The sequence below is a fragment of the Ascaphus truei genome, chromosome 3, assembly GCF_040206685.1.
Source record: "Ascaphus truei isolate aAscTru1 chromosome 3, aAscTru1.hap1, whole genome shotgun sequence".
NCBI classification, from domain to species: domain Eukaryota; kingdom Metazoa; phylum Chordata; class Amphibia; order Anura; family Ascaphidae; genus Ascaphus; species Ascaphus truei.
Window position 1 is genome coordinate 331,387,295 of NC_134485.1, and position 20,387 is coordinate 331,407,681.

The following is a 20,387-nucleotide window of genomic DNA, read 5'->3' on the forward strand; positions in this document are numbered from 1 at the left end:
AAACCTGTCGAGCACCGCTGGGGAAAGGTGTGCGACAAGGTAGGGACTGGGACTGGCCTGACTTGGGGGGCGGGGCTTGATCGCACAGCGCACACCGAGGCGGGCCCAGTAGAAGTGACTGAGGGCCGCCCCCTCAGATGTAATTCCAGCTACAGGATGTTACGCATGTATAAAATGTACGGATATCATGTGATCTTCATCTAATCGCCTCATTTCTGTACACCTTTCTCCCCCCCCATCTCAGCCTACAAACTTCACCAATCCAGTGTACGCCACCCTGTACATGGGAGCTCACAACAGCCGAAACTCGTTAGCCAGCACGGATGAGAAGCGGGAGCTGCTGTCCCGTGGGGGCGAGGATGATCTCTCTGACCCCTTGGCGTAGGGTGGAATTTTAAAATAAATAAGAGGAAAACACCTAAAAACTTACAAAAAAAAAATGATGGAGAGGAAGAAAACACACACACAACCTAACGGTGTATAAAGTGTATAAATGAAGGACTACTTTTATATTTGATCTCAGTATTATAAATATATATTTTTTTTTTCCTTGCCATTATTTTCTGGAACCTGTCTGCGTTCCTCTTGCCCTTTTCCCCCCCCCCCCCCTCCCAGCTCGGGAACTGCCTGTTTCGGGACTCTGCCATTCATACGTAAATAGAACACGGATCTCGTCACGCGAATGGGAGTTGAAGAAGGGGAAGCAGTGGAAGATGCAAAGGAAGAGACAGCTCATTTTAAGAAGCAAACCAAAAACACGCATACAAACTCCCTCCTCCCCCCCCCACACAGTTTTGCCATTTCAAGGGCTGACCTGTTAACCAAGACTGTTACCAGTTATTTTATTCACTTCAAGAATCACCAGGGTGGCACTATGTAAGGAAGCAGAGAGAGAGACGCCGGCAAGATCTGTCTATTACATTTTTACCTTTTTGTTTTCTTTGCTTCATCTTTTAGCTTCGGCACAAAGTAAATAATAATACTTTTAAAACCTAAAAAAAAAAAATGTGTTTTTATGTTTTGGATTGTTTTTGTGATGTGATGAGAGGGGGGGGGGGGGGATAGTGTCATTTCTCAGCTCGGACCTTTTGAAAACTGTGGAGGTTTTGCTACTGGGATTGTATTTTTTTTTAGAAGTGTTAAGAGGGTTTTGTGCAATGTCACTTTGAAGCCCTTTGCTGCCACGGGAGCCTACAAATCAATGGAAAGCAAGTTATTGCAGGCCCCTTCTGCATTGTAAGGGTGAAGAGAATGGGATTTCTCGGCCTGGTGTCAAGAAAAATAATAATAATAATAAGTACGCAGATTTACCCCCGTAGCTCATGCCAGAGTAAATGAAAGCTGCTTAAGAATGTGTTGTTTGTGTCTGTTACCTAGAAAGCAGAGGAGAATGATGCCACTTTCTGGCTGGGAAGAGGACTCCCCTACGCAATGAATGTGTTATAATAAGCAATCTCAGCTTCGCTGCAAAAATTATTAAGTGATGGGGATACAAGGGCTTAGTTTTCTATTAACCCCTTCAGTGTGCTGCAGCCACTCTTTCACTGTGGGGGTGGGTGGGGGGGGGGGGGGGGGGGGGTTAAATGTTCTTTTTGGTTTCATTTCCCCTAATGTCTACAAAACAGTTCAGGATACCAGGAACCTTGGAACCAGGGCACTTTAGAACAATCTGTTCCCCAGGCAGAGGAGTTCTCTCATTTTGGCTTTTGTGAGACGTAGCATGCATTTAAAGCAGCAGTGCTAACACTGTAAGAAAAGATACTCAAGAATAGTTTCCCATTACGAGGCTTTAATCTGCATTTTGTCTAAAAGTATTAAATTTTATCATATATTTAATTTTTATTTTTTTTTAAATAAAAAGTGCTCACATTTTTATTATGGATTCACCCCTTGTATTAAAACTCTTCTCACTAAAATCCTCCTTTGCTTGTGTTTTTTCCCCCCAGTCATGTTTTGGCTCTTAGGGAGAGTAGGATTAGCACGGATTTTGTCTACCACATTATCAACATTCAACCAACACTCCCACAATGATTGGATTTCATGAACAAAACGGGGAGAATACCTTTAATCGAAAGAACACCTTGATTTCTTTGTCTTCTGAATGATTCTCACATGTTCTGGTACTGCTGCTTTAAACAAGTGATAAAATGATGTCACACTTTGCGTTGTTTTATTGTTAACCTGTGGTACTTATGTTTTACGCTGTCACCGATGTCATCAGAGTGAAAAGTTTTTCTTTGTATCCTTTATACTAGATTGGCTTTCGATTTCTCTTTTTTTTTCACATGCTTCTTAAACTTGATCATATATTAGACCAGTCCAGTTATTACACACATGACAAACAGTATAGTTTTTGTTGGCTTAACAGACATTTAACTTTGTTTTATGTATATTTTTTCTTTTGTTGTTCGACCCCCATTGCTGCTTGAGATGTTAAGGGGATTGTAAAAGAAAACTGTGAATGGGAGAAGCTATCCACATAAGTGGGGCTAGTAAGGGGGTTATATAAACTCGCCATCATACTGCAGTTAAGAGTTGGATGGTTCAGACTAATGGCTTATTAATGCCTGTAGAGGTGAGACACATTTCTGCACCAGCTCCTCCTACATTAAGAGCTTATCCCTTGTCTTGACAAATGGTTAATTGTAGATCTTAAAGTCTTTAGACACTACAGCTCAACTGTCACTGAAAATATTAATTCTTGGAGTTTACTGGCTCATGATTTGCCCGTGAGCTGTGATTTTAAGAATAGGAGCCCACACTTACATTATGGAACTGCAGGACGAGTTTGTAGTGTTGAAGTTACTCTCTAGTAATGCAAACATTTAATCTGAGTACTCTCCAATAGACCTAGAGCAACTTGGAGAGTCATTAACAATCAGTGATACTCCTAAATCGGATTCTGTGGGCCAGCTAAAATGAAGTATGGTTAAAGGTATATACATTGGTGTACATGCACTATAATATATATTTTGTTGTCTCTTTGATTCCAGCTCCTATAAGGAATGTTTAACTTGAATGACCTTAGATGTTATGTATCCTAATTGTGACCATGTCTAAGTCTTAGTGGCTTGAAACATTTGTGTTAGGATCTAGAAATTACTACCTCTTTGGCTCAACATCCTAAAGGATAGGTACAGGGATATAGAGATTCAAGGGTTTGCAGCTCAACCCGTGGCATCCCACCCTCAAGGGGGAAAAAAAGCATTGGATTCTATAAGAGGACACAGAAAGGCAGCATCTCCATACTATTGCAAACAAGAGCTGTGACCACTTCAGACAACTTCTAGAGCAACAGAGCACTTAGAGACAGTCCATTGAAACGGACTCTAACTATCCTGCCTATTAGAGGACCAAGGCATAGTTGCAGTAGGTCTGCAAATTGTGTATTTCAAAATGAATATAGAAAGGATCACCGAATGATTTTTGAGGTACAGTATCTAAAACATAAGAACCCAGTATAGTATTTCACAGCCTACCTTGTGTAGAGGAAAGAGGAGGATAGCAGGTCTTTGCAGAACATCCTACCACTAGCAGTCTCTGCAAAAATACTGCTGTCTCCTGATCATCACATCTTATTTCTTTATCACTCTTGTGCTTTAGGTTTTGGAGTAGGAGAAATGTACCAGCCTTGTTGAATGCATGTGTCTGAGATTACGTTTAACACAGCATTTGCCAGTTTACATGGTAAACATTTTGAGCACATGAGGGACCGCAACACATTCCCTGCGGAAACTTTGCTGGACTCGCCAAATCTGATAGTGTTAAAGGGCATCGCCTACATGTACCGTTCATGTGTGTTTTTTGTTAGCTTTTCCTTTAAAATATTACATTGTGACCTTGAAATCATTCCTCTTCTGCTTGAGTTCTCAGACTTGCATAAGGCAAATAAAGTTAACATGTTTTTTTTTGTATGTGGCAAGAACTCGTTTCAAAAACTTTTATTGGGCTGAATTAAGGGAGGCAGGCTTACAAAAAAAAAGTTTTAATATTTTTAGCTGGATTACTTTACAACTTAAATAACACAGAACATTGTTATAAATAAAATGGAAAATTATACTGATTTGGTCTATTTTTCATTGTGTGTGTGTGTGTGTGTGTGTATATGTATGTGTTAGGATGCGAATGCAGGGATGTTGAAATGAGTTGTACGTGTGGCATGATGGTGAGCGTGTTGACATCTTATCTAAAGGGTGAGTCACTCCTAGGTCAAAAGTGGGTTTTGCGTACATTCTTGTTGAGCAATAACAACTAATTAAATTGCTGTTTTTTTTTTTTTTTAACCAAAATCTGTAAACACTTTAATTAGACTGTATTACTTTGTATTAACTATGTTGTCTTGGTTACAATGGCAAACTGACTCGGTAGAAGCCTTTCCTTATGCGTTCTACGTCCTGTCTTACTGAGGTTAAGTTATGTTGTCTGCACACAGCAGAAGTGTATCGGGAAGACTTGATACCGCGCTGCTGTTGCTGCTGCCTCTTTAAGCTTCCAGCCCTGTGCGTTTCACCCTGTTCCACCGATGTCATGCGGTGAAAAGCACAGAGACAGCTGGAGGAGAGGGGCGGATCTCACTAGAGTGTATGTTTTAGTTGTCCAATTTAATTTTTACTCTTGTTAAAAAATAAATAATAATAAAAATAAAAGCAGAAATTAATTTGAAAGGAGTTTAGGACCTCTTGAGAGACACTGGAATGTTAGACTACAAGGTACAAGCAGTTTCTTTTTTGAAGGGCCGGGAAAGATTTTCCCCTTAACCAGCAGGTGGCACTGCAATACTCTTAACTACAGCTTGTTGGTGAAAAACCACATCAGATATGTGCTGATCAAGATGACATCACAAGGCCTAAATAAGTAGTATTGTGATTGGTTTAGAGATGGTGCTCAAAAAAATCAAATATATACTCTATATGTATATAATCCATAAGTATCTGGAGTGCTATAAAGATATCCCAAGAAGCTGTCCATATAATGTATATAACCCAGGAGAGATAAGGACCTAATGATGTCCACTTGACAACCACAATAATTGGCCACAATACTTTCCTCCATAAGGCATAATGTGATAAATATGCAGCATAGGTAATGTGATACAGGGCTAAAGCCCATTACCTGCCAACATCCTACTAGGGTAATCCAGACACTCCAGGGCATGCAGTCCGTTGATGGATATTCTATAGGTAATGTGGTAAGGCAGAAGTGCAGCCAAAGTCCATAGATAAAAAAAAGAGATTACAAAGCAAATCCAAATAGAGATGTGTTTATTATGTTAGCTCACAATTTGCAAGGGTGAAAAAACAAATACGCGTTTCGGGCAAAGCAATTTATCAAGGTGTAGGGTACAAACATAGAGCACCCATCTTTATAGTTACCGTTTGGCGCCATTCATTGCCGGGAATGACGTCCTCTCCCCGTTACTCAGAACGGAGTCGCGCTGACGCATCGTCTCTCCCTATTGGCCATGAATGTCACCTGACTAGGATTCAATATGAAAAACTTTATTAATTGACAAAAATGAACAACAATATTAAAAAGTAAATAAAACAAATTTAAAAATGTGTTCTTATCCTTGCCAGAGTAGTTAAGTCTAATATAGAGTAATCTACTGTAAATTAATTGTAAGCCTCTAATACTGTTAAAGAGAAAATATATATAGATGAATGTGAATACATATGAAAAGCATTACTGTAGCAGACAATAATTCATATTATTCTGGCAAGGACTAGATACTGTAGTAACCATTGATTTCACCCCTAAATGGTAACAATATAAAGACCAAAAAATATTAAAGGTCTGAGGTAGAAATGAGAAAGTATAAATTTACAGAAAATATATCCGATAATGGAATCGGTCTAAACCACTAATGGGCCAATACAACAAAATATTTATTATGGTATCTAGTGTACAGTAACCGTGTGTGTGTGTGTGTGTGTGTGTGTGTGTGTGTGTGTGTGTGCGTGCGTGCGTGCGTGCGTGTGTGCGTGCGCGCGCGCACACTGTCACACTGCTCCCTGGCAGGTTCCTCTCCAACGTGACTGTGATGGACATGAGAGCAGCCAATGATAACGACTGTGGAAGAAGAGGGACTATGTGGGAGAGGAGCCTTTATAAGGGAGAGGCAGCCATGTTTGATTAGATCTGCGTGGACCTGAGTACAGAAGGTTCGCTTGAGGACTGCAGAGAGAGAGTGCATGTGGTGACAGGAGCTGAGAGCTTCAGTGTCATATTCTCTAGCCTGCTGTACCTATGCTTTGCCACCGGGACTGCTGCCACTCTAATGTCTTGTTATAGCCTGCAGTACCTAAACTTGTCCACCGGGATTGCTGCTGCTAAACTAGGAACATTCCAGAACCTGTTACCTGACACCTCTGCACCTGTGCTCCACCTCTCAGCCTGCCTATATAAACCTCCCTTTCCTGTTCCTCCTTGCCTGTTTATACTGGTTCCTTAGCACCTGCAAGGTTCTTGTGTTTACTGCTGTGTTAGCTTTTGCTATCATCCTGTTCCAGTTTCCTCGTTGCCGACCTCTGCTTGTTTCCTGACTTCGCTACCTGCCGCCTGCCTCGGACCCCTGCTTGTTACCGGACTTCGCTACCTGCCGCCTGCCTTGGATCTCTGCTTGTGACCCCTACTTCGCTCCCTGCTGTTCCTGCCACTGGGATCCACTTCAGCCGAAGTTCAATCCTTGACAGAATAAACAGGCCCTACCATGGATTCCGCTGGAACAGACCCGACTCAGGCTCAGACACTCCATGACTTGCAACATATCATGGTTGGTTACCAGGAACAACAAAGACACGTGTTTAATCGTCTTGGCCGCTTAGAAGAAAGAGCCGCCACTGCGGAAGCTGAGAATCGTGAACTACGTGCAGCCTTAATCACCTTGTCTGGTCAAAACACTGTGACTGTGCAAACCGCACCCCGTGTAACCCTTCCGGAAAAATTTGGAGGAAAAAGACAATCTTTTCGGGATTTCCTTAATCAATGCAGACATGTGTTCAAGCTTCAGCCTACCATCTATAATACCAACGAAGCCCGGGTTGGATTGATCATAACCCTGCTCAAGGATGAGGCCCTTGCTTGGGTCTCCCCTATGTTAGAACAGGATAGCCCACTACTAAGGGACCTGGAGGAGTTTATCGATGCCATGAGTCTTATTTTTGATGACCCAAATCGTAGTGCAACCGCTGAGGCAACTCTGAACAATCTTCGTCAAGGAAGACGCTCGGCAGCTGAGTACGCCGCTGAATTCCGCAGATGGGTTAACGATACTGAGTGGAATGAGGCCGCGCAGAAATATCATTTTCGGCAGGGTCTCTCGGAGCAAGTTAAAGACGAACTAGCCCGGGTGGAGACCCCAGAGAGATTTCAGGACTTTGTCCGTTTATGCATCCAAATTGATCGTAGGCTTACGGAAAGACGATTGGAGAGACAGGGGTTCATGCCAAGCACCCCCGGGTTTAGAGATGTCAGTACCCCAAGACGTTCCAGGGAGACGGAGGAGGAGCCGATGCAAGTAAATACACTGCGGGGACCCATCTCAACCGGGGAAAGGAATAGACGCCGAACAGAAGATCTCTGTTTATATTGCGGAAACGATGGGCACTATCTCGCTGATTGCCCAAACAAGTCCAGGCGGTCTTCTTTCCAGAGCCCTAGAAGAAATCAGCTGCACGCTATTTCAAAAACTGTTCTCTCTGCTTCTCAAAGGAAAGATAACCCTCCTTCGCTACACCCTCACCTCCTGGTTCCTATTATCATCGAGGAAGGAACACATCGTTTTTCAACCACAGTAATGGTCGACTCAGGGGCGGCAGGGAATTTTATGGACATAGAATTCGCCAAGAACAATTCGGTATCATTTGTAGCCAAGGAATCGCCAGAAAGGATGGAAGTCGTTGACGGTTCTCCCTTGAGCTCTGGACCTGTTACCCATGAAACCAGCAACTTAACACTAATCATGGAGCCCAATCACCAGGAGAAGATTTCATTTGGTCTCATTCCATCACCTTTGTTTCCAGTGATTCTGGGAATTCCATGGCTCATGATCCATAACCCACTAATCGACTGGAAGACCAAGACACTCACGTTTCCCTCGGAGCACTGTCAGCTAGCCTGTCTACCTAAAACTCCTATACCAGAGTGTGTAGGAATACATAAGATTTCCTCGTCTCAAGAAAATCTTCTGCCGGCTCCTTACTCTGAGTTTTTAGATGTGTGTGACAAGAAGAACGCGGATACGCTTCCCCCACATCGCTCTTATGACTGTCCCATTGAATTATTACCGGGTGCTGCTATTCCATTTGGAAGAATTTATTCCCTCTCAGAACCGGAATTGAAGGTCCTCAATGACTACCTACAGGAGAACCTATCAAAGGGTTTTATCAGACCCTCTACTTCTCCAGCAGGCGCTGCGCTCTTCTTCGTGGGAAAAAAAGACGGTTCTCTACGCCCCTGCATTGACTATCGGGAACTAAATAATATAACGGTGAAGAACAGGTACCCATTACCTCTGATTCCTGAACTATTGGAAAGAATTCGGTCAGCCAAGATCTTTACCAAATTAGATCTCAGAGGAGCGTATAATTTGGTCCGCATTCGACCCGGTGACGAATGGAAAACAGCCTTCCGAACCCGTTATGGGCACTATGAATATCTGGTGATGCCTTTCGGACTCTGTAATGCCCCTGCTACCTTCCAGCATTTAATCAATGATGTCCTCCGAGAGTTATTGGACCAATTCGTAGTGGCATACCTGGATGACATCCTAGTCTTCTCAGATAACATCATGGATCACCAGAGACATGTCCGAATTGTCCTTGAGCGTCTCCGTAAGTACAATTTATACATCAAGTTAGAAAAATGCGAATTCGAAAAAACCAGCATGCAATTTCTCGGTTACATCATCTCTCCCGAGGGTTTGAGTATGGACCCAGGCAAGATTCAAGCTGTGGTGGAATGGCCAATCCCTCGGAATGAAAAGGACATTCAGAGATTTGTGGGTTTTGCCAATTTCTATAGACGTTTTATTAAAAATTTCTCTGGCATTATTGCCCCAATCACCCAACTCACATGGAAGGAATTCCCCTTCAAATGGTCTCCTAAAGCGGATGCGGCATTCGAACAATTGAAGTCACTCTTCACATCTGCCCCTATCCTCATCCATCCAAATCCAGAATTACCATTCATCTTGGAAGTGGATGCATCCGACTCCGCTGTTGGTGCCATTCTGTCACAAAGAATTGGACCCAAGATGCTCCTTCATCCATGTGCTTTTTATTCATACCAAATGTCAACAGCTGAACGAAATTATGACATCGGAAACAAAGAACTCTTGGCTATAAAAGCTGCATTCTCTGAGTGGAGACATCTACTGCAGGGGGCAAATCATCCAATTACGGTCTTTACGGATCATAGGAACTTAGAATTCATTCGATCCGCAAAGAGACTGTCTGCGCGACAAGCCAGATGGGCTCTCTTCTTTGCAAGATTTCAGTTCCACATTTCATACCGCCCTGGGTCCAAGAATGGGAAAGCCGACGCCTTGTCACGGTCCTTTCCGAATCCTAGCTCAGACAAAGAGCAAGAAGAAACTATTCTTCCAAAAAGAAATTTTTTGGGCGTCACATTCTCTGCCGATCTCCTCACACGAATAAAGGGAGCCTACTCAAATGACACTTTTCTTAAAAACCCTCCTCCGGAAGCAGAACTATTTCTATGTGATGGTCTCTGGAACTGTAATGATCGTCTGTTCGTTCCTAAGGAGGTAAGATTAGAGGTGCTCCAATTAATGCACGACTCCCGACCCGCGGGTCACCCAGGTGTCCTCAAGACACAGGAACTGTTGTCTCGCTCTTTTTGGTGGCCTAAATTAGCACAAGATGTTAAAGACTATGTCCTCTCCTGTGAAACTTGTGCTAGGACCAAGACCCCTCGAGCATCACCCGTGGGTTTACTGCAGCCTCTTCCGGTTCCAACTCGTCCTTGGGGGTCCATATCAATGGATTTTATTGTTGACCTGCCACGATCAAATGGACATAATACCATCCTGGTAGTGGTGGATCGACTTACAAAGATGGCTCACTTCATTGCAGCACAGAATCTTCCTTCTGCAGACCAGACAGCCAAGTTGATTGTGAAAGAGGTGTTTCGGCTTCACGGGGCTCCTGATGAGATCATATCCGATAGAGGGGTACAATTCACTTCAAAATTTTGGAGGACCTTCTGTTCCTCTCTAGGAATTCGTTTAAATTTATCGTCTGGCTATCATCCACAATCCAATGGCCAAACAGAAAGGACCAATCAGACTTTGGAACAATACTTACGATGTTTTGTTTGTCATCTCCAGGATGACTGGATTGATTTCCTACCATTAGCTGAGTTTTCATACAACAACTCACATCATTCATCGACTCAGAAGAGCCCCTTTTTCTCAAATTATGGATTTCATCCAACTTTTATTCCTCGTTTTCCATCTTCGGGCCCCATTCCGGCAGTTACAGAGAAACTGGAGACTCTGCGAGACATCCAGGAGACCCTCAAAGAGACGCTTCGTGAGACTCAAGTAAAGTACAAAAGAGCAGCAGACCAACACCGCAGACCCTCCCCAGAATTTCAAGTCGGGGATAAAGTCTGGCTTTCTACAAAAAATCTACGTCTAAAGGTTCCAACCATTAAATTGGGCCAAAAATACATCGGGCCTTTTCGCATCTCAGCACTAATAAATCCAGTGTCCTTCAGATTAGAGCTTCCTGAGACCATCAAAATACACCCTGTGTTTCACTCTTCTCTGCTGAAACCTTTCCGTGAGAACCCATTTCCTGGACGGAGACTTCCTCCCCCTGAACCCATCCTCGTGGATAACGAAGAGGAATTCATTGTGGAAAGAATTTTGGATTCCAGGTTACACCGAGGGAAACTACAGTACCTGGTTCACTGGGGGGGCTATGGCCCAGAGGAGAGGTCTTGGGAACCCAAAGATTTTGTACATGCTCCGCGACTAGTCAAAGCTTTCCACCGACGATATCCAGACAAGCCTAGCAAGGATCGTCCGGAGAACGCTCTTGGGAGGGGGGAGTAATGTCATATTCTCTAGCCTGCTGTACCTATGCTTTGCCACCGGGACTGCTGCCACTCTAATGTCTTGTTATAGCCTGCAGTACCTAAACTTGTCCACCGGGATTGCTGCTGCTAAACTAGGAACATTCCAGAACCTGTTACCTGACACCTCTGCACCTGTGCTCCACCTCTCAGCCTGCCTATATAAACCTCCCTTTCCTGTTCCTCCTTGCCTGTTTATACTGGTTCCTTAGCACCTGCAAGGTTCTTGTGTTTACTGCTGTGTTAGCTTTTGCTATCATCCAGTTCCAGTTTCCTCGTTGCCGACCTCTGCTTGTTTCCTGACTTCGCTACCTGCCGCCTGCCTCGGACCCCTGCTTGTTACCGGACTTCGCTACCTGCCGCCTGCCTTGGATCTCTGCTTGTGACCCCTACTTCGCTCCCTGCTGTTCCTGCCACTGGGATCCACTTCAGCCGAAGTTCAATCCTTGACATTCAGTTCCAAAGTGGACAAGAAATCACGCGCCGCTGGAGGGGACCTTCACCGGCGATAAAGACACAGTGATACCGATGCAGCTTTTTGAAGAACCGGCCTGCAACACGTTCAGTACAACACAATCTCTCACAGTGTGCTGACACCATCATCAGCCAATATACCTAGGATTGTGTGGCTACTACACCACTGACACTGACTCACACCCAGGCAGCGCTATTTGGGGTTTGTGTGGTATATGTGTACAGTGTGTAGTGATCCTCTGCTGAGGATCACAAGTGCCTGAGTTTAATAAGTGTATAGTAAAATAAGTGAATTACCCATACTGTGTTTGTATTATTCCTGACCTCTGACTGTAGCCTCAGCCTCAGTGTAAGGCCCCGGACATGTTCCCTGCGTGCTTGCGGAAGCGTGCTGACGCGCGCTCCCGCTCAGCACTGAGCCCCTACAGCCGCAATTAGAGCGGCTTTAGTAGGGGCTCACCTGCGCTTCCGCGCGCTTGCGGAAGCGCAGGTCTTAGTCTGACAGCTAAAAGTAGAGGAGTTACACTCGTAAAAGAATATAGATGTACCAGTGATTTGACAGGATCCCTAGGTTATCTGCAAAGGGCATTGTGCAAATTCCTGAATGGAGCACTCTATTTCTTTACAGGTTAGTATGCTAATTAAAATCTGATGTACTTCCCAAGGATAAAAAATATAGACATGTGGCAAGCAAAATCGTGTGAAGAATCCCAAATATGACAGCTTGTCTGGGTTGCATGTCTCAGATATTTGTTTCCCATACAAAGATTAAAATGATCCCTATCAAGACCAATGTCCAGGCGTGTATTTAAATTGTGCGAATGCAACAGTGAGGCTGGCATTATTATAGGGTTTATAGGGTATTTTATACTCTCAGATAGATTTGAGTTAAAAAATTATTCTCTCTCCCAGCCATAAATGTCACGAAAGATTGATGAGTGTGAAATAAGACACACCCACAAAGGTTGGCCTGTCCTTGTGACAGGTATTGTATTGTATGTCTTTATTTGTATAGCACCATTAATGTACATAGCGCTTCACAGTAGTAATACACGTGGTAATCATATAAATAACAAATAATAAATAGATATAAATAACAGGTCATGGGAACAAGTGCTTCAGACAAATGTAACATTTAGGACGAGGAGTCCCTCTGTGCAAAGTTTGAAGCATAAAAGCCATGCATTTGTATCAAAACTAGAATTCAACAGGGTGTTATACAAAATAGCATGGGGATTCTCATATTTCAATCTCTCGACCTCTTGAGGAGTGTAAGAGGTGGTAATGTATTAGACGTTTTCTGCATTTATTATTTTATGAAACGGTCCATTTATATATTGTATGTCTTTGTAACACACCTTTTCTGGAAACACGCTCTGTATCACTATTCGTATATTAAATCTAAAATGTAAGAAGTACTGTCTTTGGGCTCTAATTGAACATATTGTTTTTTGGAAGAGATTAACCAAATTTTCGGACACCATTGGCTACATTGTTTGTTGTATTAATTACATATTTTTTCTAGTAAACAGGAGACCAACAACTCCTAAGGTAAGACATTCAATTATTCTTGTTGGTGGTACCGTATTGAGGTGTAGTGTGACAGGTTTTGAGGAGTTATTGTTACTTTTTAGTGCCCTACGGGGAGGGGAGTCAGCTGGATGTTTTAACCCCTTTGAGATACACAAGTCACGTGCACACGGATGTGACCTTCATGATAATCCCTCTAAATTCCTTTTACTAGAGCAGAACCCACGCCTACTTATACTAGGTACCTAAAATAGTATTGTTGTAGCAGAAGAATATATAGATTTCAGAAATAAAGTAGTATGGTTGCTGAACTAAAACGTAACTACAAAATGTTTCCTTATGGTAACCGACATGACGTCAAAAATATATAACTATTCTGCAGTGTACTGTACTTCCCTCCACATCCAGTTATAGTAAATATTTCTAATAGATTAATGTGCCCCAAGAGGATAGAACCTGCACATACTGAGAGAAACCCAGAGACAAGGGCAAATAGATCTAACAATGGACACACAAGGAGTATGCAAACATTTTATTTATAATAAATGTCACTGATGTTACTTTGATGTACAGTATTTCGTCTTGTGACATCGCTCTCCTGCTGTGTTTTTTTTTAAGCTGTTATTTGTTTTCTTTATACTAGAGAAACCCTCTCCACAGCTTAATAATGGTACTGATAGAATGGTGATGGTGCTATTGGGGGGGTATAACATAGAGGACAAGGACCCCAATTTGATAGCACTCTATCACTAAATGGGTGATTGAACGAATAAATTAAAATATACATTTTAATGGGAGCAAACGATAAAATACATGGTGTTACAATAACCAATTTGTTTTGTTTTGCCTAATCCTTATGTGCCGACTACGGGAAAATGTATTTCCATTTTCTTGGGATGTTTCTCCCCTACCCACATGACTTGGCCAAACACGCTACAAACTAAAAATCTGCAGAATACTGTAGGTAACTATGCATTTGAAATACAATAAAGTTTGGAGCGCAGAGAGAAAAGGGTGGTGTTAGACAAAATCACTTTAATGGGTAAAATAACATTTAAAACTTACAATTAGTAAAGCTGCATCGCCCATGGGGTTCCCAAGCCTGTCCTCACTAACACTGCCTCCCTCGGCAGTGTCCTAATGCGAGTCGCTGCCCTGCTACAACCCGGAAGTAGAAGTCCAATACAGGGCTCTCTCGCGAGATCACTACTCAGGAAGTGCTGGCTCTGGCTGGATAATAGAAATGAACCCCCGATAGGCTATAGGTACCACTCTCCAAGATCGAGTGTGTACCCTATATTCTATGCAACCCCTCAACGCGTTTCGCGCGATCTTGCGCTTCGTCAGGAGGTAGTATACATCTCAGGGGGCTGCCTTATATAGGCCACCACTCCCCTAATCATGCTAAATCTCATACACTTGTGCATACTTGTTACAATGAATAATTAATGATCCTGTGATTAGACAAATACTCTCAACATGACATACATAGCAACAAATCAATATTATCTTATACATTCGATTTAAAACTTTTCCCCTAAAATTTACTTTCAAATTACTGTAAATGTTCCCTAAAATACTCCCTAACTTGTACATAGATCCTTAGATCATTCACCTGCTAGTCAGCATGTTGGAATTGCCTACTCTAATAAAACTATATAAGATAATATTGATTTGTTGCTATGTATGTCATGTTGAGAGTATTTGTCTAATCACACTACCTCCTGACGAAGCGCAAGATCGCGCGAAACGCGTTGAGGGGTTGCATAGAATATAGGGTACACTCTCGATCTTGGAGAGTGGTACCTATAGCCTATCGGGGGTTCATTTCTATTATCCAGCCAGAGCCAGCACTTCCTGAGTAGTGATCTCGCGAGAGAGCCCTGTATTGGACTTCTACTTCCGGGTTGTAGCAGGGCAGCGACTCGCATTAGGACACTGCCGAGGGAGGCAGTGTTAGTGAGGACAGGCTTGGGAACCCCATGGGCGATGCAGCTTTACTAATTGTAAGTTTTAAATGTTATTTTACCCATTAAAGTGATTTTGTCTAACACCACCCTTTTCTCTCTGCGCTCCAAACTTTATTGTATTTCTGACTGTTGTCCCGGGTGATCGCCGGAGGATTTGGGAGCTGCGGGGGAGAGGTGGATAAACAGAGATATCCAGGAGAGAACAGACGAGCGCAGTCTCCTTTTCTGCTGGGAACTGTGCATTTGAGCCTGAGAAAGCCGATGTGTCGGTGAAACGCGTTGCTCTAATCAGCTGAATTTGACCCACGGAGGCTTCCGTAGCCAGATCGCAGAGCAGCCTTTGCAGCCCAGCAGGACAGTTTTCTTTTCCTGCATCCCGGACGCGGGACTGGCGCAAACAGCTGCTTATACCCGATCCTGGACTGCGTGAGGAGGCCAGGGGTCCATCCTTTATGTATGTGAGTCTCGTTGTTGTTTTTAAATTAATAAATGTAATTTTTTTTAAATCACTCAACTGAAATCGTGCCTCACTTGTTTCCCCCCCCCTCCCCCCCCTACACACCATAACACCTGGGGGGAGACCCTGCCTGACGCCTGGAACTGGGGATTGAGTTCTATGCTGACCTGAAATCTGAGGACAGCCCCCATTGCGTGGCAAACAGATGTGGATGGGTTAAATTTAACCCCAAAGTAACCAACCCTCTGCAACTGCTCACACTGGGCCGTGTGAGTACAGATATATTCCCTTTAACCCTACCAATCTTCATCCACTATTGCTGGGAGATGCGAAGTTCGCCTTAAAAAAGCTACCACTAATTGTGTCTGCTTACACATGGCCGTGTAAGTACTATAGTATATATAACCTACCCCCCACCTTACCTTACCTTTGGAACTACTGTCAACATTTATCGTCATTATATATGCTTCTCTAATCCCATGCTCCCCCATTGCTTGTTTGTTTTCACAACTATGCACAAGAACCCTGCGTTATACAAGGCAGTGGATATTCACAGTTGAGTGCAAATAGCCGCACGGCTATTCGCACTCAGTAGGAAATAAAATGGAAAAAAAATAAACATCCCAGCCAGGAATTGAACCCAGGTCCACTGTAATAGGCTGCAGCATTACCATTGAGCTATAAGACTTAGTAATGCTTTTCAGTGAATAAAGGCATTGAAGCCTATTGACATTACAGTGTACATAGCAGCTCGGCTATTCGCACTCAGTAGGAAATAAAATGGAAAAAAAATAAACATCCCAGCCAGGAATTGAACTCAGGTCCACTCTGTTAATGGGCTGGAGCATTACCTCTGAGCTATAAGACTTTCTGATGCTTTTGTAGTGAATAGAGGCATAGAAGCCTATTGACTATTGACATTACAGTGTACATAGCAGCTCGGCTATTCGCACTCAGTTAAGTTGAGTGCAAATAGCCACACGGCTATTCGCACTCAGTAGGAAATAAAATGGGAAAAAAATAAACATCCCAGCCAGGAATAGAACCCAGGTCCACTCTGTTAATAGGCTGCAGCATTACCAGTGAGCTATAAGACTTAGTGATGCTTAAAGGTATTGAAGGTAGACAGAACACTCCCCTATTGAGATTCCATACCCCCTGCATTTGTAATCAGCGCAGCTTTAGGCTGAGTCCCCAGTCAGCACTGTGGCAGGCGCGCCTGGCGGGGGGGGCGGCGCGCACAGCGCTAGACCGCGATCTGCGGTCTGAGGGGAGAGAGAATGTTTGCGATGGGAGGGGGCGTGGCGGTAGTTTTGCTGGGGCGTGGCGGTAGGTTTGCGGGGCGTGGCCATGACGTCCCGCGGCTGGTTTGCCCTCATTGGCTGAACCGCCGGCGGGGGCGTGGCCACACCTCCGTCGCAAATGCCAATCTCAAACTCCCCTGCCTGGGGAAAGGTGCGCCACAAGGTAGGGACTGGAGGAACTGAGGAGGTGGGGCTTGATCGCACAGGCGTGCGCTGTAGTAGTTAGTGGGACCGCAGCCTTAGGAGCTGCTTCCGCATGCGTGCGGAGGCATGTGGAAATGCAGGCAACAGGCAAGTTTATACGTGACAGCAAACATCCAATGGGGATGAAGGACTAGCCCTGCCTCCCGCCCCACCTCCGCCACACCTTTGCCCCGCACCCAAAGCGCGCTCACTGCCTCACCTGTCAGGCCACAAAAAAGCACCAGCTTCTTCAGGCGAGGCAGAGCAGGAGAGTGGCCCGAGGCACCATGCCCGAGTCCTTAGGCCTCGGGCATGGTCATCGCTTAGGCGCTGACCCGTGCTGAGGCGCGCTGCTGCTTGGCACTGAGCCCCTGCAGCCGCAATGAGAGCGGCTTTAGCAGGAGGCCGGAGTGCAGGGCCGGTCACGTGAGCGGTTCGCGCAATGAGGGCAAACCAGCTCAGTGACGTCACTGGCCCGCCCCCAAACACGCCCACGGATGGCTCGCGCTCTAAGGCCAGGGAAAGCACCGCTTTCCCTCAGCCTCAGCGCGCCTCCGCACGGCTTCAGTCTCTATGGACTAAGCTTTAGGCTGCGGCCTGGGAGGGAGCGTTGCGTGCTGGCACACGAGCGCTGCGTCCTGCTCGGCCATGCAATATGTGGCTAGATGCACGCTCATCTGGGGGCGCGGCCACAACGGCACTGAGCTGGTTCGCCCTCATTAGGTGAACCACTTATGTGACGCGCTTGGAGGCGGCAAATTCAATTTTGTATGTCCACTCATGTAGGGAGTGACGTGTTGTAGCCAATCACCCAATTAATTATTTGTAGGTGGGGTTTAAGGTTTACCCGAGAGATGATTGGTGGCTGATCTGGGTCACCCCCTATATGAAGATGGACATTTTGCATAGACAGCACTCTTTGAAAAAGTCCATGTCTGGACGAAACGCGTCAGAGTGATCATGCTGATGTTCGTTGCTGGTTGTTAATAAAGTTTTTTATATACATACATTGGCTGTGGAAGGTGCTGTGAACCACGGAAGTATTCAACTTTTTTCACTTTTTTGTGGCCTGACAGGTGAGGCAATGAGCGTGCTTTGGGGGCGGGGCGAAGGCGTGGCGGAGGTGTGGCGGGAGGCAGGGCTAGTCCCTCATCCCCATTGGATGTTTTTTGTCACGTGACCACTCCTCCGCTCCCCTCGGCGCGTATATTTAAACTTGCCTGTGCCTGCATTTCCACACGCCTCCACACGCATGCGGAAGCGGCTCCTAAGGCTACGGTCCCACTAACTACTACAGCGCACGCCTGTGCGATCAAGCCCCGCCTCCCCAGTTCCTCCGGTCCCAGTCCCTACCTTGTCGCGCACCTTTCCCCAGCGGTGCGCGACAGGTTTTCAAGCAGGCAGAGGAATTTGAGATTGGCATTTGCGACGGAGGCGTGGCCACGCCCCTGCCGGCGGTTCAGCCAATGAGGGCGAACCAGCCGCGGGACATCATGGCCACACCCCCGCAAACCTACCGCCACGCCCGTTCCCGTCACAAACATTCTCTCTCCCCTCAGACCGCAGATCGCGGTCTAGCGCTGTGCGCGCAGCCCCCCCGCCGGGCGTGCGTGCCACAGTGCTGACTGGGGACTCAGCCTAAAGCCGCGCTGATTACAAATGCAGGGGGTATGGAATCTCAATAGGGGAGTGTTCTGTCTACCTTCACTACCTTTATTCACTAAGAATGCATCACTAAGTCTTATACAGTAGCTCACTGGTAATGCTGCAGCCTATTAACAGAGTGGACCTGGGTTCGATTCCTGGCTGGGATGTTTATTTTTTTTCCATTTTACTTCCTACTGAGTGCGGCTATTTGCACTCAACTTAACTGAGTGCGAATAGCCGATCTGCTTTGTACACTGTAATGTCAATAGTCACTAGGCTTCTATGCCTTTATTCACTACAAAAGCATCAGAAAGTCTTATAGCTCAGAAGTAATGCTCCAGCCCATTGACAGAGTGGAACAGAATTCGAATCCTGGCTGGGATGTTTATTTTTTTCCCATTGTATTTCCTACTGAGTGCGAATAGCCGTGCGGCTATTTGCACTCAACTGTGAATAGCCGTGCGGCTATTTGCACTCAACTGTGGATATCCACTGCCGTTATACAATGAGGGGGAAGAGTTCCGAGCCTGTGAATGCTGTATATGTGAGATTCAAGAGCGCCCTGCGTGTGTGATGTACCGTATGTGAGTTATGGGCTGCCAGAATGTTATTTCTCATAGTATTTGGTAATACATAGGGACAGAGAGAGGGTGTTGTGTATCCTTTCCACAGCAGCTAAGTGCATGCCTGGAACTGCAAAATATAACTTTTCTAGTTTCTAGAAAGCTTCGGGCCCTCTTCAATATGTTGTAAAGTTGCTTGGCAATGTCATGGAAGTGTCTCTGAGTTACATTCATTTTAATGGGGCTTAAAGGCTTCCCTCACAGAGAAGCGGCTTTACAGTATATTGAATACGGGCCTTAGTTTGTATTGCCAATACATTCCTGGTGTCCAGGCACTACAGCTGTTAAAGCATAGTTTCCTTAGCTTTATCCCTACAAGTTGAGCTCTCGGATTGATTTAGAAACATGACTGTGCTTCTAGCTCCCCAGAGGAGTGGAGTTAGGGCTGCAGCACATCTGTTGGTGATGTGCCCTAGTGTAGGCTCCCGGCATCACCTACTGAACAGGTCATAGCGATGTGCCTTAAAAGTGGTGGTGGGCGGAATCATTGAATGTATAATATCTATGAAAATTTTTAAATCATTTTTGGTCCAATTAAAAAAATCACGGTTTTGCTAAAAAAAAAAGGTGTAAATATTGAATTATCTTTTACATCCGTTAATGTAACTTGCAGTTATAACATTCAGATAAGAATAGTCTAAAGTTACATGGCAGAATGATGATAAAAAGGATGGGCAGTGCTATATGGTGGGTACTTTAGTTATAATGAGTGAATGAAAGCATTCTGGGAATATGTATTGGTGTCATACAAAACTGTATTTGGCTTGTCTGTGTATTACATCCACCAGACCACTCTCTTTTCGCAAATTTCCTCTCTGCTTTCTTAACACCTTGGTAGCCAGAGGCCCTGTAACTCATTACACTGTAAATGTCTTTGATTTGTAGTATGGTAAAGCCTCAAAAGTTGGTAACTAGATACATATTTTGCATTTCAGATCGTGTTACCAAAGGCAAATTGACCCTGTTAGAGTTAAAAAGTGCGTTGTGGAGGGAAATGTCCTTTAGGTCTAATAGTGTATGCAAAGGTGTTAACTATTTCTTTACTACAGCTTCGGAATAAATCTATGCTTTGTAGAAGTAACGGTTCTGTGATGGGGAT

General features: G+C 44.6%; 1 protein-coding gene across 2 annotated transcripts in view; it reads left to right on the forward strand.

The window, feature by feature from the left end:
- LRP1 (LDL receptor related protein 1) overlaps positions 1-4,063 on the forward strand; it is a 374,671-nt gene extending 370,608 nt beyond the window's left edge. For both annotated transcript variants that reach the window (XM_075591499.1, XM_075591500.1), the window contains exon 89: positions 245-4,063. In XM_075591499.1, the coding sequence (XP_075447614.1) occupies positions 245-385 (141 nt within the window). In that variant the 3' untranslated portion in view covers positions 386-4,063. The remainder of the gene's footprint in view (positions 1-244) is intronic.
- The last annotated feature ends 16,324 nt before the right edge of the window (positions 4,064-20,387 follow it).